Source organism: Tachyglossus aculeatus, chromosome X5 (assembly GCF_015852505.1).
Source record: "Tachyglossus aculeatus isolate mTacAcu1 chromosome X5, mTacAcu1.pri, whole genome shotgun sequence".
NCBI lineage: Eukaryota > Metazoa > Chordata > Mammalia > Monotremata > Tachyglossidae > Tachyglossus > Tachyglossus aculeatus.
Genome location: NC_052097.1, coordinates 1,347,950 through 1,372,016, shown reverse-complemented (window position 1 = coordinate 1,372,016; position 24,067 = coordinate 1,347,950). Strand labels below are relative to the sequence as shown.

At 49.1% G+C, this 24,067-nt stretch overlaps 1 protein-coding gene across 2 annotated transcripts in view; it reads left to right on the top strand.

The window, feature by feature from the left end:
• Positions 1–24,067, top strand: part of USP46 (ubiquitin specific peptidase 46) — a 42,661-nt gene that overhangs the window by 16,801 nt on the left and 1,793 nt on the right. The window contains exons 3-8 of one of the 2 annotated variants that reach the window (XM_038769324.1): positions 468–645; positions 6,683–6,912; positions 9,050–9,126; positions 21,260–21,343; positions 21,704–21,901; positions 23,199–23,277. In XM_038769324.1, the coding sequence (XP_038625252.1) occupies positions 468–645; positions 6,683–6,912; positions 9,050–9,126; positions 21,260–21,343; positions 21,704–21,901; positions 23,199–23,277 (846 nt within the window). Of the gene's footprint in view, positions 1–431; positions 646–6,682; positions 6,913–9,049; positions 9,127–21,259; positions 21,344–21,703; positions 21,902–23,198; positions 23,278–24,067 lie in introns of both variants that reach the window. The other variant, XM_038769323.1, reaches the window with a different exon arrangement.

The window sequence follows — 24,067 nt, the reverse complement described above, 5'->3', positions numbered from 1 at the left end:
TGTTCTCTGTCTCCCCCTTTTAGACTGTGAGCCCACCGGTGGGTGGGGACCGTCTCTCTATGTGGCCAACTTGGGCGTCCCAAGCGCTTAGTCCAGTGCTCTGCACACAGGAAGCGCTCAATAAATACGATTGATTGATTGATAAGTGATCACTGCTTTCCTGGGGCAGTGCTGGGACCCGCCCCAATCCTCCCTGTATAGGGGCTCATCTGAAAACGCCCCAACAGAGGCAGTGAGGTATTTATTGAGCAGAGCCGGAGCCCCCCCGGCCGCCACCGGTGGGGATCATCATCAATCGTATTTATTGAGCGCTTACTGCGTGCAGAGCACTGGACTAAGCGCTTGGGATCCCGCGGGCGGGCGGGCGGGCGGGAGGACGGGTGGATGGGCGCGGCCCCTGAGGCTCTCTCTTCTCCCCGGCCCCCCGGCAGTTTGGGAACACCTGCTACTGTAACTCGGTGCTGCAGGCCCTGTATTTCTGCCGCCCGTTCCGGGAGAACGTGCTGGCCTACAAGGCCCAGCAGAAGAAGAAGGAGAACCTGCTGGCCTGCCTGGCCGACCTCTTCCACAGCATCGCCACTCAGAAGAAGAAAGTGGGGGTCATCCCGCCCAAGAAGTTCATCTCCCGGTTGCGGAAAGAGAATGGTGAGGGGGCGGCGGGGCGGCAACGGTCGGGGCGGGGGGGACGCGGGCCGGGCTGCCGAGCCCGGAATAATAATAATAATAATAATAATAATAATTATGATGGCATTTGTTAAGCACTTACTATGTGCAAAGCTCTGTTCTAAGCGCTGGGGGGATACAAGGTGATGAGGTTCCTTCCTTCCTCTCCCCCTCATCCCCCCCGTCTTACCTCCTTCCCTTCCCCACAGCACCTGTATATATGTAGATATGTTTGTACATATTCCTTCCTCTCCCCCTCGTCCCCCTCTCCATCCCCCCCGTCTTCCCTCCTTCCCTTCCCCACAGCACCTGTATATATGTCTGTACATATTTATTACTCTATTTTACTTGTACATATCTATTCTATTTATTTTATTTTGTTAGTATGTTTGGTTCTGTTCTCTGTCTCCCCCTTTTAGACTGTGAGCCCACCTGTATATATGTATATATGGTTGTACATATTTATTACTCTATTTATTTATTTATTTTACTTGTACATTTCTATCCTACTTATTTTATTTTGTTGGTATGTTTGGTTCTGTTCTCTGTCTCCCCCTTTTAGACTGTGAGCCCACTGTTGGGTAGGGACTGTCTCTATGTGATGCCAATTTGTACTTCCCAAGCGCTCAGTACAGTGCTCTGCACATAGCAAGCGCTCAATAAATACGATTGATTGATTGATTGATTGTTGGGTAGGGACTGTCTCTGTATGTTGTTGTTAGTATGTTGGGTTTTGTTCTCTGTCTCCCCCTTTTAGACTGTGAGCCCACTGTTGGGTAGGGACTGTCGCTATATGTTGCCAATTTGTACTTCCCAAGCGCTTAGTGCGGTGCTCTGCACATAGTAAGCGCTCAATAAGTACGATTGATGATGATGATGATGATGAGGTTGTCCTCCGTGGGGCTCTCAGTCTTAACCCCCATTTTACAGATGAGGGAACGGAGGCTCAGAGAAGTGAAGTGACTTGCCCGAGGTCACACAGCAGACGTGTGGCGGAGCCGGGATTCGAACCCGTGACCTCTGACTCCAAAGCCCGGGCTCTTTCCACTGAGCCACGCTGCTTCTCTAAGGAGGTCAGTGGGCAGGACAGAGCCAAGGGGGCCTATCTGTCTACCATCGTTCATTCAGTTGTATTTATCGAGCGCCTACTGTGTGCGGAGCACTGTACTAAGCGCTTGGGAAGTCCAGGTTGGCAACATATAGAGACGGTCCCTACCCAACAGTGGGCTCACGGTCTAGAAGGGGGAGAACCACCCTGGACCGTCTCCCATAGGACCATGGCCGGCTCGGGCAATAAAAATCATCATTTATTCATTCAATCGTATTTATTGAGCGCCTACTGTGTGCGGAGCACTGTACTAAGCGCTTGGGAAGTCCAGGTTGGCAACATATGGAGACGGTCCCTACCCAACAGTGGGCTCACAGTCTAGAATGGGGAGACCCACCCTGGACCGTCTCCCATAGGACCACGGCCGGCTTGGGCAATAAAAAATCATCATTTATTCATTCAGTCGTATTTATTGAGCACTTACGGTGTACAAAGCACTGTACTAAGTGCTTGGGAGAGTACAGTCCAACAACAGACACATTCCCTGCCCACAACATGCTCATAACCATAATAATAATGGCGGTGCTTGTTAAGCACTAACTATGTGCTAAATGCTAATATAATAATAGTATTAATAATATATAATACTAATAATGGTATTTATTAAGCGCTTACTATGTGCAAAGCACTGTCCTAAGCGCTGGGGAGGTTACAAGGTGATCAGGTTGTCCCAAGGGGGGCTCGCAGTCTTCATCCCCATTTGACAGATGAGGTCACTGAGGCACAGAGAAGTCAAGTGACTTGCCCAAGGTCACATAGCTGGCTATTGGCAGAGCTGGGATTTGAACCCATGACCTCTGACTCCAAAGCCCGTGCTCTTTCCACTGAGCCACGCTGCTTCTCTAATTATATATTATTCTCTAATTATTCCCTAATTCTCTCATTATTCCCTAGTTATATATTATTATATAATATATAATAATGTTATATATTGCATATATTATATTATATCATAATATGTTATATTATATTAATACATTATATATTATTATGCTATAATATTATTATATAATATATGTAATAATAATATAACACAGTATTATATGTTATTTTATATTATATCATAATATGTTATATTATATTAATATATGATATATTATGATGCTATAATATTATTATATAATATATATAATAATAGTATTTATTATTAGTAATAAAAAATAGTATTTTTTTTTCTCACTCTTTACCAAGCACTGAACTAGGCACCGGGTTAGATACAGCTCCAGTCTCCCCTGGGGTTCACGGTCCAACTAGGAGTGAGAGCGGGAATTGAATTCTCCCCCCTTCATTTGACAGATGAAGAAACTGAGGCACAGAGACGCGGGGTGACTTGTCCAAGGTCACACAGCAGCCAAGCGGCCGAACTGGGGCTGGGACCCAGGTCCTCCGACTGCCCAGCTCTGCCCTTTCTATCAGCCCCCGCTGCTTTTCACTTCGCCCCAGGATTTCAGCCGGGAGAAATATATATGCCTTAGTCGATTAATTCATTAAGCAAAACGGTGCTGATTTTCCCGATGCCTTACGGTTTCTCCCTGGCCATGGATCAGACGTGACTGAGCCCATATTGGTCCGGGCAAGGTATGAGACCGCGAGCCCCATGTGAGACAGGGACTCTGCGTCTGACCTGATTAGTTCAATCAATCAATCAATCAATCAATCAATCGTATTTATTGAGCGCTTACTGTGTGCAGAGCACTGGACTAAGCGCTTGGGAAGTCCAAGTTGGCAGCTTATAGAGACAGTCCCTACCCAACGGTGGGCTCACAGTCTAGAAGGGGGAGACAGAGAACAAAACCAAATATATTAACAAAGTCAAATAAATAGAATAGATATGTACAAGTAAAATTAATAAATAAATAGAGTAATAAATATGTGCACACATATATACAGGTGCTGTGGGGAAGGGAAGGAGGTAAGACGGGGGGGATGGAGAGGGGGACGAAGGGGAGAGGAAGGAGGGGGCTCAGTGTGGGAAGGCCTCCTGGAGGAGGTGACCTCTCAGTAGGGCCTTGAAGGGAGGAAGAGAGCGAGCTTGCTCTAGAGAAACAACCACAAAAAAGTGACAAAACCACAACCCTGCACGGCTAGTTGGTGCCAGCGGAAAAAAGACGGCCTTTCAACGATATAAATGCTCCCTTATATGACGAAATGAGAAAACCCATGAAAAGTGGCAGATTGGGTGTGGGCAAAAAAATAGATACATCATAAAGGAACTTGAAAAGCTTTCAAGTTTCGTATTCATTCAGTCAGTTGAGCGCTTATCAATCAATCGTAGTTATTGAGCGCTTACTGTGTGCAGAGCACTGTACTAAGCGCTTGGGAAGTCCAAGTTGGCAGCATCTAGAGACAGTCCCTACCCAACAGTGGGCTCACGGTCTAAAAGGGGGAGACGGAGAACAAAACATTTGCATTTTTTATTTGCTCTGCACATGTTCATCATTCGCAGAGCACAATCCTAAGCTCTTGGGAGAGTCCAATACAGCCATAAACAGACATTCCTCGCCCACTTCGAGCTTACTCACAGTCTAGGAGGAGGGAGGCGGACGTTAATATAAATAAATGACAGATCCGTACCTAAGTGCTGGGAAGCTGGGAGGGGGGAGGAATAAAGGGAGCAAGTCAAGGTGACGCAGAAGAGGGACGGGGGAGAAGGGGAAAGGAGGGGCGTAGTCAGGGAAGGCCTCCTGGAGGGGATGTGCCTTCAGTAAGGCTTTGAAGGGGGGCCGGCGGCGGAGGTGGGGGGACGGTAATTGTCGGATTTGAAGAGGGCGGGCGTTCCAGACCAGAGGCAGGCATCTTGTATCTACCCCAGCACGTAGAATAGTCAATCAATCAATCAATCAATCGTATTTTGTGTGCAGAGCACTGGACTAAGCGCTTGGGAAGTCCAAGTTGGCAACATATACAGTCCCTACCCAACAGTGGGCTCACAGTTTCAATCAATCAATCAATCAATCGTATTTATTGAGTGCTTACTGTGTGCAGAGCACTGGACTAAGCGCTTGGGAAGTCCAAGTTGGCAACATCTAGAGACGGTCCCTACCCAACAGTGGGCTCACAGTTTCAATCAATCAGTCAATCGTATTTACTGAGCGCTTACTGTGTGCAGAGCACTGGACTAAGCGCTTGGGAAGTCCAAGTTGGCAACATATAGAGACGGTCCCTACCCAACAGTGGGCTCACAGTCTAGAAGGGGGAGACAGAGAACAAAACCAAACATACTAACAAAATAAAATAAATAGAATAGATATGTACAAGTAAAATAAATAAATAAATAGAGTAATAAATATGTACAAACATATATACATATATATATATATACATATATATATGCAGTTTCAAGTCCTTGGAGTATAGTAAATGGTTTACAAAGACATCATCATCATCATCAATCGTATTTATTGAGCGCTTACTGTGTGCAGAGCACTGTACTAAGCGCTTGGGAAGTACAAGTTGGCAACATACAGAGACAGTCCCTACCCAACAGCGGGCTCACAGTCTAAAAGGGGGAGACAGAGAACAAAACCAACCATACTAACAAAATAAAATAAATAGAATAGATATGTACAAGTAAAATAAATAAATAAATAGAGTAATAAATATGTACAAACATATATACATATATATATATATATATATATATATATATATACAGTTTCGAGTCCTTGGCGTATAGTAAACAGTTTACAAAGACATGATAATGACGGTCATAATAAGCACTTTGGGAGAAGCGGCAACTCTTCCGGACCATGAGGGGACTGTGGGGCCACGGGCAGCGGGAAGCAGCGTGGCTCGGTGGAAAGAGCCCGGGCTTTGGAGTCAGAGGTCTTGGGTTCAAATCCCGGCTCTGCCAGTTGCCAGCCGTGTGACTTTGGGCAAGTCACTTCACTTCTCTGGGCCTCAGTTCCCTCATCTGGAAAATGGGGATTAAGACGGCGAGCCCACCCCCCGTGGGATAACCTGATCACTCTCCCCCTTCTAGACTGTGAGCCCACTGTTGGGTAGGGACCGTCTCTATATGTTGCCAACTTGTGCTTAGTCCAGTGCTCTGCACACAGTAAGCGCTCAATAAATACGATTGATTGATTGATTGATTGATTGTAACCTCGCCAGCGCTTTGCACATAGTAAGCGCTTAATAAATGCTATTATTATTATTACTATTATTATTATTATTATCCCTCTGTTGGGTAGGGACTGTCTCTATATGTTGCCAACTTGGACTTCCCAAGCGCTTAGTCCAGTGCTCTGCACACAGTAAGCGCTCAATAAATACGATTGATGATGATTATTATTATTACTTGGGCACGTGCCCAATGCCTCCTAGTGACTTGGGCCAATTTCAGCTCCTCACATTGCCTCCGCTTCCCACCGGGAGAAATGGACTTAGACCGTAGGAGAACTGGACTCCCAGAACGGAAAGAAATGGCTAACATCACGTGGCGGACTAGTAGCCTGCCGTTCGGCCACCCCGGGGCATTGAGGGGAGGACCCCCCCACACCCCCCGAATTGGGCACCTCTGGACCAAACTTTGTCTCGTCGTTCAGAAGCGCCGTTGGCGAGGGAGGGAGTTTGGCTCTTGGGAAAATCAATCAATCAATCGTATTTATTGAGCGCTTACTGTGTGCAGAGCGCTGGACTGAGCACTTGGGAAGTCCAAGTTGGCAACATAGACAGTCAATCAATCAATCGTATTTATTGAGCGCTTATTATGTGCAGAGCACTGGACTAAGCGCTTGGGAAGTACAAATTGGCGACATATAGAGACAGTCCCTACCCAACAGTGGGCTCACAGTCTAGAAGGGGGAGACAGAGAACAAAACCAAACATACTAACAAAATAAAATAAATAGATATATGTACAAGTTACAAACAAGAGTCGCCCGCGTGACCGCGAGCCACCTCTTTCCAGACCTCTTCGACAACTACATGCAGCAGGACGCCCACGAGTTCCTGAATTACCTGCTGAACACCATCGCCGACATCCTGCAGGAGGAGAAGAAGCAGGAGAAGCCGAACGGGAAAGCGCGAAACGGTCCCCCGGGCGAGGGCGGGGAGAACGACAAGCCGGAGCCGACGTGGGTCCACGAGATCTTCCAGGGGACGCTGACCAACGAGACGCGGTGCCTCAACTGCGAAACGGTGAGCCGCCTCCCCGCCGCGGGCGGGTCGAACCCGGGCCCGGGTTCGGCGCTGGAACCTGAGGCGGCCGTGCCCTCTCCCGTCTCCTTCATCTCTCTCCATCTGCCATCTCCTTCGTTCCCTTCCTCCCTCCCTCCCTGTGAGCCCGCTGTGGGACGGGGACTGTGTCCAACCTAATTGATTTGTACGCGCCGCAGCGCTACAACAATCAATCAATCAATCGTATTTATTGAGCGCTTACTGTGTGTTCCCTCTGTCCATCCGCCAAGCTCGCTCTCTTCCTCCCTTCAAGGCCCTGCTGAGAGCTCACCTCCTCCAGGAGGCCTTCCCGGACTGAGCCCCTTCCTTCCTCTCCCCCTCGTCCCCCTCTCCATCCCCCTATCTTACCTCCCTCCCTTCCCCACAGCACCTGTATATATGTATATATGTTTGTACATATTTTTTACTCTACTTATTTATTTATTTAATTTATTTCTACATATCTATTCTATTTTATTTTGTTAGTATGTTTGGTTTTGTTCTCTGTCTCCCCCCTTTAGACTGTGAGCCCACTGTTGGGTAGGGACTGTCTCTATATGTTGCCAATTTGAACTTCCCAAGCACTTAGTACAGTGCTCTGCACATAGTAAGCGCTCAATAAATAGGATTGATGATGATGCAGAGCACTGTACTAAGCGCTTGGGAAGTCCAAGTTGGCAACATATAGAGACGGTCCCTACCCAACAGTGGGCTCACAGTCTAAAAGAGTGAGCTCACAGCGTTTGATGCATAGTAAACACTTAACAAATGTCATTTAAAAAAAAAAAACAAAATGCAGGGGGAGAGATGCTCTTAGTCCAGTGCTCTGCACACTGTAAGCGCTCAGTAAATACGATTGAATGAATGAATGAATATATGTTTGTACAGATATTTTACTCTATTTGTACATATTTATTCTATTTATTTTATTTTGTTAATATGTTTGTTTCGTTGTCCGTCTCCCCCTTCTAGACTGTGAGCCCCCTGTTGGGTAGGGACCGTCTCTATATGTTGCCAACTTGGACTTCCCAAGCGCTTAGTCCAGTGCTCTGCACACAGTTAGCACTCAATAAATATGATTGAATGAATGAATGAATGAATATGTTTGTACAGATATATTACTCTATTTTATTTGTACATATTTATTCTATTTATTTTATTTTGTTAATATTATTTGTTTTGTTCTCTGTCTCCCCCTTCTAGCCTGTGAGCCCACTGTTGGGTAGGGACCGTCTCTATATGTTGCCAACTTGGACTTCCCAAGCGCTTAGTCCAGTGCTCTGCACACAGTTAGCGCTCAATAAATATGATTGAATGAATATATGTTTGTACAGATATATTACTCTTATTTGTACATATTTATTCTATTTATTTTATTTTGTTAATATTATTTGTTTTGTTCTCTCTCTCCCCCTTCTAGCCTGTGAACCCACTGTTGGGTAGGGACCGTCTCTATATGTTGCCAACTTGGACTTCCCAAGCGCTTAGTCCAGTGCTCTGCACACAGTTAGTGCTCAATAAATACGATTGAATGAATGAATGAATGAATATATGTTTGTACAGATATATTACTCTATTTTATTTGTACATATTTATTCTATTTTGTTAGTATGTTTTGTTTTGTTCTCTGTCTCCCCCTTCTAGCCTGTGAGCCCACTGTTGGGTAGGGACCGTCTCTCTATGTTGCCAACTTGGACTTCCCAAGCGCTTAGTCCAGTGCTGTGCACACAGTAAGCGCTCAATAAATACGATTGAATGAATGAATGAATGAATGAATGAATGCTCAAGCCTCTGTCCCAGTGACTGCCAGACTAAGACTTTCTCCCAGCCCGGGTGGCTTGTGGAAGTAACGGGCAGGGTTGAGGAGCAAAAATGCCACCATTTCTGGCCCCCTCTGCTCCCACGCGACCCTGACCTCCCCTGGCTGGCCTCTCTGGGGAAAGACGGGGCTGCCGAGCTGATGGGTGTGAGGCAGGCGGGTCTTTGAGCCATGCCCCTCTGGTAATGCCAGGGCTCCACGGGGGCTAGAAGTCCCCCCGCCCAGTCACCGTGCTATCCCCGTTTTCATCTCTTGGGTCTTACCCCTCTCTGCCGCCGCCTTCTTCTTTCGCGGCCCCAGGTCAGCAGTAAAGATGAAGACTTTCTGGACCTTTCCGTGGATGTGGAGCAGAATACGTCCATCACTCACTGCCTGAGGTAAGCCCCTCGGTCTGCCACCCGGCACCCCCCCCGGCCTTGGGGCGAACACGTGCCTAGATGCCCAGGGTCTGTCGGCCTCTCTGTGCATCCGCCCTTGGGGATTTCCGCGTGGACCTCAAGCCCCCTGATGGCGACAAGAGAAGGACCTCAGGTGTCTTTTAACGTCTGTTTCTTTTCCTCAGAAAAGCTTTAAATATGCGGTACTTTTCTGTTCCCCAAGTGCCTTCACATCAGCGATCTCATTTATCCTCGCAACATCCCTCTGCAGAATGAGACCCTGGAATTATTCTCCCCCTTTGAAAGATGGAGAAACTGAGGCCCAGCGAGGTTAAGCAACCTGCCCGAGGTCACACAGCAGAATGGGACGGGCTGGGACTACCTCCTGGGTCTTTGGACAAACCCCCCACCCCTGAACCGCAAGCCCTCGCCCTCTCCCCAGACACTGCCGTTAGAATCAGAGCCCCAGGGGATGGAGGAAGGGACAGCATGGCCTAGTGGCTAGAGCACGGGCTTGGGAGTCTGAAGGACCTGGGTTCTAGTCCCGGCTCTGCCACTCGTCTGCTCTGTGACCTTGGACGAGTCACTTAATTTCCCTGTGCCTCAGTCCCCTCATCTGTAAAATGGGGATTATGGCTGCGAGCCCCCTGTGGGACACGGACGACGTCCAGCGCGATTCCCTTGTATCTACCCCACTGCTTAGAACAGCGCCTGGCACATAGTAAGCACTTAACAAATACCATTTAAAAAAGAGAAAAGGGACGTCGACAGGCCCCGGGTGAAGCCCGGTTTGTCCGACTGGGTTCACATTTGGTCTTATTTTGCCCTTGGCTGGTAGGCCACGGCGACTCTGCCGATGTGAGACGGTATCTCCGGCTGAGATCCGCAACCGACCCCCACCCCCTTGATCCACCATCCTTTTCCGGGGCCTACAGGGGTGAGGGGCTGCGGCGGGGTGGTAGGGTACCCGTAGGGCCAGGTTGCCCGGTGTTTTATTTGGCTGATCCTTAGTCCCCGGGCTGTCAGACCCCATGACAGGAATTCTCCTGGACGGGAGGTCTTTCCGGAGCCAAGCTGCTAGCCAGCTGGCCCCGCTGGCTGACCTGCTTGTTATGCCAGGAGCCGTCTGGACAACGTAGGAGGCCCCAAATCCACCAAGATTTGTGTGGGTTCCCCTGACGACTGGGGTGGGTCATCTCTTCCTTTACCTTTCCTTCTAATCATCATCATCAATCATATTTATTCTAATGGCCCCACTTCTCCCCAGTCTCTGGAAAGGGGTGAATGAGGCTTCTCTGGACTTGGACTTTATTTTACTTGTACATTTCTATCCTACTTATTTTGTTGGTATGTTTGGTTCTGTTCTCTGTCTCCCCCTTTTAGACTGTGAGCCCACTGTTGGGTAGGGACTGTCTCTATGTGATGCCAATTTGTACTTCCCAAGCGCTTAGTACAGTGCTCTGCACATAGTAAGCGCTCAATAAATACGATTGATTGATTGATTGATTGATTGGGGAGGGGAGGGAGCAGCTGGGCAGAGGATTGGTTATCCCTTCCCAGCGCTCCCATCAGGGCAGTGCCAGGCAGATCCCCACCCTGTACTGTCCTCCTTACTGCCCACCTGTCTATGGACTAGAATTTCCTCAGGGGGGGCTGGGCCATTCCGGATTCCTGGATTTCCGCAGTTGGAGCCAGACCGGAGCTGCAGGGTTCTCGTCAGCTGTTCCCAGATGTGAATGGTAGGGGGTTGGACCAGTTGCCCCTTCCAAGCCCCCCCGCCCCGCCATGCATTAAAAATAAAAATAATAATAATGATATTTGTTAAGTGATTACTATGGGCCAGGTACTGTGTGGATACTCCCCCTCTTAGACTGTGAGCCCACTGTTGGGTAGGGACCGTCTCTATATGTTGCCAACTTGTACTTCCCAAGTGCTTAGTCCAGTGCTCTGCACACAGTAAGCGCTCAATAAATACGATTGATGATGATGATGATGGATACAAGCAAATCGAGTTGGTTACAGTCCCTGTCCCATGTGGGGCTCATGGTCTCAATCCCCGTTTTACAGATGAGGTAACTCAGGCACAGAGAAGTGAGAGGACTTGCCCAAGATCACACAGCTGACAGTGGCAGAGCCGGGATTAGAACCCATGACCTTGTGACCGCCCCCACCCCCAGGCCCGTGCTTTATCCATATTTTATGCTGTTTCTTGCCACTGTGCCATGCTGCGTTATGCTGGGATCGCCAAGAGAGAACTGCCCCGAGTTGGCCTGTATATATGTACATATGGTTGTACATATTTATTACTCTATTTATTTATTTATTTTACTTGTACATATCTATTCTATTTATTTTATTTTGTTAGTATGTTTGGTTTTGTTCTCCGTCTCCCCCTTTTAGACTGTGAGCCCACTGTTGGGTAGGGACCGTCTCTATATGTTGCCAACTTGTACTTCCCAAGCGCTTAGTCCAGTGCTCTGCACACAGTAAGCGCTCAATAAATACGATTGATGATGATGATGATGGATACAAGCAAATCGAGCTGGATACAGTCCCTGTCCCATGTGGGGCTCACGGTCTCAATCCCCGTTTTACAGATGAGGTAACTCAGGCACAGAGAAGTGAGAGGACTTGCCCAAGATCACACAGCTGACAGTGGCAGAGCCGGGATTAGAACCCATGACCTTGTGACCGCCCCCACCCCCAGGCCCGTGCTTTATCCATATTTTATGCTGTTTCTTGCCACTGTGCCATGCTGCGTTATGCTGGGATCGCCAAGAGAGAACTGCCCCGAGTTGGCCTGTATATACGTATATATGGTTGTACATATTTATTACTCTATTTATTTATTTGTTTATTTTACTTGTACATATCTATTCTATTTATTTTATTTTGTTAGTATGTTTGGTTTTGTTCTCCGTCTCCCCCTTTTAGACTGTGAGCCCACTGTTGGGTAGGGACCGTCTCTATATGTTGCCAACTTGTACTTCCCAAGCGCTTAGTCCAGTGCTCTGCACACAGTAAGCGCTCAATAAATACGATTGATGATGATGATGATGGATACAAGCAAATCGAGCTGGATACAGTCCCTGTCCCATGTGGGGCTCACAGTCTCAATCCCCGTTTTACAGATGAGGTAACTCAGGCACAGAGAAGTGAGAGGACTTGCCCAAGATCACACAGCTGACAGTGGCAGAGCCGGGATTAGAACCCATGACCTTGTGACCGCCCCCCACCCCCAGGCCCGTGCTTTATCCATATTTTATGCTGTTTCTTGCCACTGTGCCATGCTGCGTTATGCTGGGATCGCCAAGAGAGAACTGCCCCGAGTTGGCCTGTATATATGTACATATGGTTGTACATATTTATTACTCTATTTATTTATTTATTTCACTTGTACATATCTATTCTATTTATTTTATTTTGTTAGTATGTTTGGTTTTGTTCTCTGTCTCCCCCTTTTAGACTGTGAGCCCACTGTTGGGTAGGGACCGTCTCTATATGTTGCCAACTTGTACTTCCCAAGCGCTTAGTCCAGTGCTCTGCACACAGTAAGCGCTCAATAAATACGATTGATGATGATGATGATGGATACAAGCAAATCGAGCTGGATACAGTCCCTGTCCCATGTGGGGCTCACAGTCTCAATCCCCGTTTTACAGATGAGGTAACTCAGGCACAGAGAAGTGAGAGGACTTGCCCAAGATCACACAGCTGACAGTGGCAGAGCCGGGATTAGAACCCATGACCTTGTGACCCCCCCAGGCCCGTGTTTTATCCGTATTTTATGCTGTTTCTTGCCACTGTGCCATGCTGCATTATGCTGGGATCGCCAAGAGAGAACTCTCCCGAGTTGGCCGGTATATATGTATATTTGGTTGTACATATTTATTACTCTATTTATTCATTTATTTATTTATTTTACTTGTCCATATCTATTCTATTTATTTTATTTTGTTAGTGTGTTTGGTTTTGTTCTCCGTCTCCCCCTTTTAGACTGTGAGCCCACTGCTGGGTAGGGACTGTCCCTATATGTTGCCAACTTGTACTTCCCGAGCGCTTAGTCCAGTGCTCTGCACACAGTAAGCGCTCAATAAATACGATTGATGATGATGATGATGGCAGTGGCGGAGGTTGGGGGAGGGACGGCTTGGGGGCGGTTCCTTTGGGGATCAGAGGGAAAGGTGGCCCCAAAGCGGGAAGGGAAGGCTGGGGCCCACTCCTGGTGAGTGAGGGGCCACAGGGCCCCCGGACCATCATCAATCATTCATTCATTCATTCAATTGTATTTATTGAGCGCTTACTGTGTGCAGAGCACTGTACTAAGCTCTTGGGAAGTCCAAGTTGGCAACATATAGAGACGGTCCCTACCCAACAGTGGGCTCACAGTCTAGAAGGGGGAGACAGAGAACAAAACCAAACATATTAACAGAATAAAATAAATAGAATAAATATGTACAAGTAAAATAAATAAATAAATCGAGTAATAGATCCGTACAAACATATATACATATATACAGGTGCTGTGGGGAAGGGAAGGAGGTAAGGTGGGGGGGATGGAGAGGGGGACGAGGGGGAGAGGAAATAGGGGGCTATCGTATTTATATATATATAAATATATATATATATATATATATTATATATATATAATATATATATAAATATAAATATATATATAAATCAATCGTATTTATTGAGCGCTTCCTGAGAAGGTCTCAGAGGGAGCAGAATCTGGGACGAGGACGACGGGGCCGTGGGAGCTTCGTCCTATTTAGCCAGGTCGGTTAGTGTCAGCGTTGTCCAGTGCAGCCACAGGTGCTTGCTCACCCTGTGAGAACGTGAGAAGTCTCCGGCCTCCGGGCAGAGCAACTCCTGGTGGTCCTGGGCCTGGCATCCCTTCCTCCTTGCACCCCTGGTCCGAGGGGCGATCCCTGGCTGGGAGCCGCTTCCCCAAGGAGACGGGACAGAGAAGCCCGGGGGCCCGAGGCAGGGCTGGCTGAAGGCCCGATTGTGGGGGAGCTGCTGGCTCTGGCTGCATCATCTTTCAATCAATCGTATTTATTGAGCGCTTACTGTGTGCAGAGCACTGTACTAAGCACTTGGGAAGTCCAAGTTGGGAACATATACAGCTCCTACCCAACAGTGGGCTCACAGTCTAGAAGGGGGAGACAGAGAACAAAACCAAACATACTAACAAAATAAAATAAATACAATAGATATGTACAAGTAAAATAAATAAGTAAATAGAGTAGTAAATATGTACAAACATATATACAGCTTTCCCATCTGACTGTTCTGTTCCCTCTAGGACCTAGCTTAACCCCGTGATGGTGGTTGGGGAAGGGGCGTTGGGGAAAGGCTCTCTTGGGCAGGGATGGGGCTGTTTCTTGTTGTCCTCTCCCAAGCGCTTAGCACAGTGCCCTGCACACAGTCAGCGCTCAGTAAATCCAGTTGATAGATACAAGGTAAGAGGTTGGACACAGTCCCTGTCCCGTGTGGGGCTCCCAGTCTTAATCCCCCTTTTACAGACGAGGGAAGCAGGGGCTGGGGGTGGGGAGAGAATTGGCAAAGGAGACCCTCCTCCAGAGAGTGAGGCTGCCTCTTGCTGGGCTCCCCAGCAGTGTGATCACCTCCCTGTGTCCTGCACAGGTGGAATCGGGTGAGGTCATCATCATCATCATCATCAATCGTATTTATTGAGCGCTTACTATGTGCAGAGCACTGTACTAAGCGCTTGGGAAGTACAAATTGGCAATATATAGAGACAGTCCCTACCCAACAGTGGGCTCACAGTCTAAAAGGGGGAAGGTCTTTTGGTTCATTCGTTCATTCATTCAATCGTATTCCCCTGGGAGCCGAGGACCACAGGCCTCCGGAGGCACAGGTCTGCCCTGTCCAGTCCAGAACTCTTTCGGACGGCACCAGGATGCTGGGAGGAACCGTGGGCCGCCTGCCTTCCCGGACAATTCAATCAATCAATCAATCGTATCTATTGAGCGCTTACTGTGTGCAGAGCACTGGACTAAGCGCTTGGGAAGTACAAGTTGGCAACATATAGAGACAGTCCCTACCCAACAGTGGGGGACCATTCATTCATTTATTCAGTCGTATTTATTGAGCACTTACTGTATAGGCGCTTGGAAAATACAATTCAGCAACAGAGACAATCCCTGTCTACAACAGACTGGCTGTCCTCCAGTGACCAAGCACGGATCATCCAACACCCCAATTGTTTCCTCTCAGCCTGTGTTTCTCCCGACTGAAGAGTCCTAACCTTTTCAGTCTGCCCTTCCTCCTGAGAATCTTGTTTTTTGTTTGTCTTTTATAATGGTATTTGTTAAGCTAAATGTCAGGTACTATTTTTTAAGCACTGAGGTGGATACGAAGTAATCAGGTTGGACACGTTCCACGTCCCGTTTGAGGTTCACAGTCTTAATCCCCATTTCATTCATTCATTCAGTCGTATTTATTAAGTGCTTACCGTGTGCAGAGCACTGTACTAAGCGCTTGGGAGAGTGTAATACAACAGGAAACAGTGGCATTCCCTGCCCACAATGAGCTCACAGTCTAGAGGATTTTACAGGTGAGGAAACTGAGGCACATGCCTGAGGTCATACAGCAGACTAGTTGTGGAGCTGGGATTAGAACCCAGGTCCTTCAGACTCGCAGGCACATGTTCTATAAGAATAATAATAATAATAATAATAGCATTTATTAAGCACTTACTATGTGCAAAGCACTGTTCTAAGCGCTAGGGAGGTTGCAAGGTGATCAGGTTGTCCCACGGGGGGCTCACAGTCTTCATCCCCATTTTACAGATGAGGTAACTGAGGCCCAGAGAAGTGAAGCGATTTGCCCAAAGTCACACAGCTGACAAGTGATGGAGCCGGGATTCGAACCCATGACCTCTGACTCCAAAGCCCGGGCTCTTTCCACTAAGCCACGCTGCTTCCCATCTCGGTTGCCCTTCTGCGTCCCATCTCCAGCTCCACTTCGTCCTTCCCGAGAGAAGAAGCCCTTTCCCATTTCACAACATCCCTGGGAGGCGGAAATGGGAAGGGATTCTCACCCTTTTTGACATCTGAAGAAACGGGAGCCCAGAGAGGTTAAGATTCTTGCCCAAGGTCACACAGCAGGCCAGCGGAAGAGCCGGGAGTAGAAGCTGGGCCCCACCCTGCAGCCCTCTCCAGCTCCTAGAAGTCCCAAAGGGCTGACGGTCCACAACCAGCTTACACAGGGGGACCCTTGCCAGGGACAGGGGCCACACTTTATCCCTGTTGGCATTCCTTGGGAGTCAGAAGGACCTGGATTCCAATTCCGGCTCTGCCACGTGTCGGCTGGGTGACCTTAGGCAAGTGGCTTTGCTTCTCTGAGCCGCAGTTGCCTCAATGGAAATTAAGACTGTGAGCCCCGTGAGGGACTGGACTGTATCTTGTATCTACCCCAGCGCTTAGTTCAGTGCCTGGCACGTAGTAAGCACTTAATAAGTACAATTAAAAAAAGAAGAAGGAAAAAAGAAACCCTCCATTCTAGTACTCCTCGGTTGAGACCTACCGTTTGCGTTTACTATTCTGTTTATTTTATTAATATGTTTTGCTTTGTTGTCTGTCTCCCCCTTCTAGACTGTGAGCCTGTTGTTGGGTAGGGAGCGTCTCTATATGTTGCCAACCTGTACTTCCCAAGCGCGTAGTCCAGTGCTCTGCACACAGTAAGCGCTCAATAAATACGATTGAATGAACGAATGAATTCCTGGCCTTCACCTCGGCTGGGACCTGGGCCCTGCCTTGGAGGACTGAAAGGAATTGTGACCTCTTCCCAGCTCCCCAGCCCTGTGGGACCTAATGGTCCAAGCGGGAGATTCGTGCCGTCTGTTTTCCCAAAATTGAGGAGCAGGGCCCCCGTTCTGGAGCGGTCCAGTGTGCAGTTGACGTTCCCGGGGGAACGGGGGTGTGGGGAGCTGGCTCTGTTGGGATGCTGTGCAGTTCATCGTTTAAGAAGACTTGTTGGTTTAGGATGCTTATCTGAGCTCCCTCCTTCCTTGCTTCCTTCCTTTCTTCCTTCCTTCCACTCCCACGCTGGTCTCCCACCAGGAGATTGCATCTTTAATACCTCGCCTGCAGATGAACAAACAAGCCCCCCACCCCGCGGGAAAACAACTTGCTACACTTGGTGTTTTTCCAGTTTCTCTCCATCAACCCCTGAGGGGCTTTCTCGCATTAGCCTTTTAGACTGTGAGCCCACTGCTGGGTAGGGACCGTCTCTATATGTTGCCAACTTGTACTTCCCAAGCGCTTAGTACAGTGCTCTGCACACCATAAGCGCTCAATAAATACGATTGATTGATTAGCCATCTAGTCCTCCCAGCGCCAGAGTCAGAGGGGACCGATTGCCTGTGTGGGATTTGGTCGTTGCCGGATTGCCCGGGACTCTCCCTGTCACTCGAAGGGTACTGAGGCTCCTGAGGGAATCATGTGCTTAATAATAACGGCGTTTATTAAGCGCTTACTATGTGCAAAGCACCGTTCTAAGCGCTGGGGAGGTTACAGGGTGATCAGGTTGTCCCACGGGGGGCTCACAGTATTAATCCCCGTTTTACAGTTGAGGTAACTGAGGCACAGAGAAGTGAAGTGACTTGCCCAAAGTCACACAGCCGACAAGAGGCGGAGCCGGGATTTGAACCAAAGCCCGGGCTCTTTCCACGGAGCCACGCTGCTCACCCTCCTGGACACCCACCCTCCTGGCTAGAGGTGAACCATCAAACACCCCTGACTATCCCCTAATGATCCAGCACCCCGTGTCTCGGCTCTCCATCCCTGACTCTCCCCCCCAGGGACCATCCAACGCCCCGACTCTGCTCTTTAAATCCCTGACTCTCCCCCCAGGGACGTCCATCTAACACCCCTGACTCTACCCTCTCCATCCCTGCCTCTCCCCCGAGATCCAGGATGGACCCCTCATTCCTGGATCTACCCAATCCTTGCGGAACCTGCTAATGTTTTCCCCTCACATCTTTCCATGGGAAAGACTTCTACATGCTCACCCTCTTGCTGGCTGAGGGGGTGTTTCCTTCTTTTCATCTCAGAGCCGCCGCCAACAAGTTCCGACGGGTGCCCTGGCTGGGTGGAGTTGGCAAACGCAATTCCGCGTAGGCCGAACCGGGCTGGCCTCCCCGAGGCGATCACGGTTCTGATCAGGTCAACCGAGGGCTCTTTCCCGGTCCGTGGCAGAACATGGGGAGGTAGCCGTGTGTGTTTCAGACTCGTGACCCCTCGATCAGAGCGGGGGACAAAGCAGAGGACTGGGGTGCAGTAGGAGCCCTGGGGGTTCCTCTGGGATGCCCATCTCTCTGGGCTCCAGGCTGTTTGCCCAGCGTTGTACTGGCAGCTGGTGAGAGAAGAGTCCAGGACCACAGCCCGTCCCAAAGCGACGGTCGGGAGCAGCACGGCGTAGTGGAAAGAGCACCGGCTTGGGAGTTAGAAAGTTGTGGCTTCCAGTCCCAGCTCCGCCACTTGTCTGCTGTGTGACCATGGGCAAGTCACTTTGCTTCAGAGGGCCTCAGCTCCCTCATCTGCAAAATGGAGATTGAGACCGTGAGCCCCACATGGGACACGGATTATGTTCGTTCATTAATTAATTAATTAATTCATTCATTCATTCATTCATTCAATCGTATTTATTGAGCGCTTACTGTGTGCAGAGCACTGGACTAAGCGCTTGGGAAGTCCAAGTTGGCAACATCTAGAGACGGTCCCTACCCAACAGTGGGCTCACGGTCTAGAAGGGGGAGACAGAGAACAAAGCAAAACATATTAACAAAATAAAATAAATAGAATAAATATGTACAAATTAAATAGAGTAATCAATCGTATTTATTGAGCGCTTACTGTGTGCAGAGCACTGGACTAAGAGCTTGGGAAGTACAAGTTGGCAACATCTAGAGACGGTCCCTACCCAACAGCGGGCTCACGGTCTAGAAGGGGGAGACAGAGAACAAAACAAAGCATATTAACAAAATAAAATAGAATAAATATGTACAAGTTAAATAAATAAATAAATAGAGTAATCAATCAATCAATCGTATTTATTGAGCGCTTACTGTGTGCAGAGCACTGGACTAAGCGCTTGGGAAGTCCAAGTTGGCAACATCTAGAGACGGTCCCTACCCAACAGTGGGCTCACAGTCTAGAAGGGGGAGACAGAGAACAAAGCAAAGCATATTAACAAAATAAAATAAATAGAATAAATATGTACAAATTAAATAGAGTAATCAATCGTATTTATTGAGCGCTTACTGTGTGCAGAGCACTGGACTAAGCGCTTGGGAACTACAAGTTGGCAACATCTAGAGACGGTCCCTACCCAACAGCGGGCTCACGGTCTAGAAGGGGGAGACAGGGAACAAAACAAAACATTAACAAAATAAAATAGAATAAATATGTACAAATTAAATAAATAAATAAATAGAGTAATCAATCAATCAGTCGTATTTATTGAGCGCTTACTGTGTGCAGAGCACTGGACTAAGAGCTTGGGAAGTGCAAGTTGGCAACATATAGAGACGGTCCCTACCCAACAGCGGGCTCACAGTCTAGAAGGGGGAGACGGAGAACAAAACAAAACATATTAACAAAATAAAATAAATAGAATAAATATGTACAAATTAAATAAATAGAGTAATCAATCAATCGTATTTATTGAGCGCTTACTGTGTGCAGAGCACTGGACTAAGCGCTTGGGAAGTCCAAGTTGGCAACATATAGAGACAGTCCCTACCCAACAGCGGGCTCACGGTCTAGAAGGGGGAGACAGAGAACAAAACAAAACATATTAACAAAATAAAATAGATAGAATAAATATGTACAAATTAAATAGAGTAATCAATCAATCAATCGTATTTATTGAGCGCTTACTCCGTGCAGAGCACAGTACTAAGCGCTTGGGAAGTCCAAGTTGGCAACATCTAGAGACGGTCCCTACCCAACAGTGGGCTCATGGTCTAGAAGGGGGAGACAGAGAACAAAACTAAACATTAACAAAATAAAATAGAATAAATATATACAAATTAGAGTAATAAATACGTACAAACATATATACAGGTGCTGTGGGGAGGGGAAGGAGGTAAGGCGGGGGGATGGGGTGAGGGAGGAGGGGGCTCAGTGTGGGAAGGCCTCCTGGAGGAGGTGAGCTCTCAGTAGGGCCTTGAAGGGAGGGTTCAACCCGATAACCCCAGCGCTTAGTACAGTACCTGGCACAGAGTAAGTGCTTAACAAATACCACTGTCATCATCACCTCAGAAAGCATTTCCGTGTGGGTCCCAGCTCTCACGTGGCCAATGGCCAGTGGCCGGCCGGTCCCCAGAGGGGCAAGGGAGGATGAAACCAAGGAGCCGTCAGGACGGCGGGGAAAGTAAGGGCAGGAAATTATGGCATCTGTTAAGTTCTTACTATGTGCTGAGCACTGTTCTAAGCACGGGGGGGGGTATTCTATTTACTATTCTATTTATTTTGTTAATGATGTACATCTAGCTGTACTTCTCTTTATTCTGATGACTTGACACCTGTCCACGTTTTGTTGTCTGTCTCCCCCGTCTAGACTGTGAGCCCGCTGTTGGGTAGGGACCGTCTCTAGATGTTGCCAACTTGGACTTCCCAAGCGCTTAGTACAGTGCTCTGCACACAGTAAGCGCTCAATAAATACGATTGAATGAATGAATGAAATGAGGTAGGAAGTGGAACAGGAGCGGTCAAACTGCAGGTGTCCAGCACACCACTCTGCACAAAGCAGGCATCCAGAACAGCCCTCATTGCCTCTTCTCCCATTCCCTTCTGCATTCCCCTCACGCTCAGATAGCGCAGTGCTCTGCACACAGGAAGCGCCCAATAAATCCATTTGATGGATTGATAGGTGCCGAGTACAGTGCTTTGCACACAGTAGGTGCCCAGTACATTCTCTGCACGCTGCAGGCATCCAGTACAGCTCTGTACACAGAGCAGGAGCCCAGTACAGCAGTCTGTACCCAATAGGGGCTGGGTGCCGGGTGGGTTTGATGCTGTCGCGCCGTGGGTGGTGTTCACAGTGAAGCCCTAGTGGATCGTGGATGTGGATCGTGGATGTGGATCGTGTTTCCTTGCAGAGACTTCAGCAACACGGAGACCCTGTGCAGCGAGCAGAAGTATTACTGTGAAACCTGCTGCAGTAAACAGGAGGCCCAGAAAAGGTGGGGAGAAAGGGGGAAACGTGGCTCTTAAAGGGGAGACGCTGGTTTCTGTGGTGCTAACCCACCTCCTCCAGAAAGCCCTCTCTGATTCATCATCGTCGCCAATCCCCTCACCCGCTCCACCGCCGCCCCAGGGACCGGAGCCCCCCTGGCCCTCCGGTTCCCGGGGGGATTGGGGGCCTCTTCCCCTCCGTCTCACCGTCCGGGGCCTCCCGCTCTGCCCCAATCCCGTGCCTCCTGGGACCGTCGGGTCGGGCCCTCCCTTCCGCCGCCCCCGCAGCCACGATGGGGTTCCGGCTCCCCGCGGGTGGGCATCTCCCCGGTGCCAGCGGTTGGAGCGGGATGCCCGTGCGTTTCCAGGATGAGGGTGAAGAAACTCCCGATGATCCTGGCGCTCCACCTCAAGAGGTTCAAGTACATGGAGCAGCTGCACCGCTACACCAAGCTGTCCTACAGGGTGGTCTTCCCGCTGGAGCTCCGGCTCTTCAACACGTCCAGCGACGCCGTCAACCTGGACCGCATGTATGACCTGGTGGCCGTGGTGGTGCACTGTGGCAGGTAATGGGGGGCGGGAGGCCGGGGGAGAGGCCCTTGGGGGGAGGAGGTGGGGGCTCGAGGTCACAAAACGTGACAAACGTCAATGTCGGGGGGGGAACCACGGTTGTCGACCCCGGGGAGGGGTACCCTGTGGAGTCAGAGCGCAATAGGCCCAAACCGAAAGGACAGAGACGCGTCTTCCTCCGGTCGAAGGTGAGCATAGGGAAACCATTCCCTCCGGGAGCCGTGCGGCCGGATTCACCAGTCCGCAGTGCCGGGGTCACCAGCGGCCCGGGGGCAGAGCCAGGACTGGAACCCAGGCCTCCTGACCCTCAGCCGGGCCTGGACCACTAATAAGAATAATAATGATATTTGTTAAGCGCTTACTATTTGCCAGGCACTGTACTGACCACTGGGGTGGATACAAGAAAAGAAAGAAATAATGGCATTTGTGAAGCGCCTACTATGTGCAAAGCACTGTTCTAGGCGCTGGGGGGGATACAAGGTGGTCAGGTTTCCCCATGTGGGGCTCACAGTCTTCATCTCCATTTTGCAGATGAGGTCACAGGCTCAGGGAAGTGAAGTGACTTGCCCAAGGTCACACAGCAGACGTGTGGTGGAGCTGGGATTAGAACCCATGATCCCTGACTCCCAAGCCTGGGCCCTTTCCACTGGGCCAAGGAAATCGGGTCGGACACAGGCCCCGTCCCATGTGGCGCTCCCAGTCTCTGTCCCCATTTTGCAGATGAGGTAACTGAAGCACAGAGAAGGGAAGTGACTTGCCCAAGGTCACACAGCAGACAAGTGGCAGAGGCGGGATTAGAACCCACGTCCTCTGATTCCCAGGCCCAGGCTCTATCACTCCATCATGCTGCTTTTCCACGTGGCCACTTGGACCACGTGACCTCCCATGCTGATGCTGGACAGGGGGACGGTCGGACCATTCATTCAGTCGTATTTATTGAGCGCTTACTGTGTGCAGAGCACTGTACTAAGCGCTCAAACCACTCTCAGCCTCTCCTTGCCCCTCGTCCCCAGCAGAGAGGGACCCGCCGCTCCAGCCTGAGGCCGTTGGGGATGACATCGAAAGTCCCAGTCAATCAATCGTATTTATTGAGCGCTTACTGTGTGCAGAGCACTGTACTAAGCGCTTGGGAAGTCCAAGTTGGTGACATATAGAGACAGTCCCTACCCAACAGTGGGCTCACAGTCTAGACCCCGGAGTTGGGGTTGGGGGGGACGGAATGGAGGAGGACCGGGACGAGGGAGGCATGTGTGACCCCCCGACTGAGACTCACAACTTCCTTTGTCTTTCCAGCGGCCCCAACCGGGGCCATTACATCACCATCGTGAAAAGTCACGGCTTCTGGCTCCTGTTTGACGATGACATCGTTGAGGTCGGTACATCAATAATAATAGCAATAATAATCGTATTTCTTGAGCGCTTACTGTGTGCAGAGCAGTGTACTAAGCGCTTGGGAAGTCCAAGTTGGCAACATACAGAGACGGTTCCTACCCAGCAGTGGGCTCACAGTCTAGGAGGGGGAGACAGAGAACAAAACAAAACATATTAACAAAATAAAATAAATAGAATATGTACAAATAAAATAGAGTAATAAATCCAGGCGCCTTGGGAATAATGGTTATAATAGTAATAACTGTGGGATTTCTGAAGCGATTATACTGTGTGCCAAACACTGGGGTAGACGCGAGACTATAGAGTCCCCGTCCCTCACGGGGGTTCACAGTCTGAATCGGAGGGGGAAATCCAACCCTCATTTTACAGACACGGGATCCAGTCCCCATTCTACAAATGAGGAATCTAATCCCCGTTTTACAGATGAGGGAACTGAGGCCCAGAGAAAGTGCGACCAAGGTCACGTGGCAGACGGGGTATGGAGCTGGGATTAGAATCCAGGATTCCTGGCTCCCAAGTCTGGGCTCTTTCTCCGAGCTGTGTAGCGCGTAGGGGATCGGTTGACGGGTGAGAGGATGTAGTCTTTTAGACTGTGAGCCCACTGTTGGGTAGGGACTGTCTCTATATGTTGCCAATTTGTACTTCCCAAGCGCTTAGTACAGTGCTCTGCACATAGTAAGAGCTCAATAAATACGATTGATGATGATGATGATGATGATGTAAGGCAGGGCGGTGGGATTTGGTGTCAGTGCTGTTCTTCTGGGATGGCG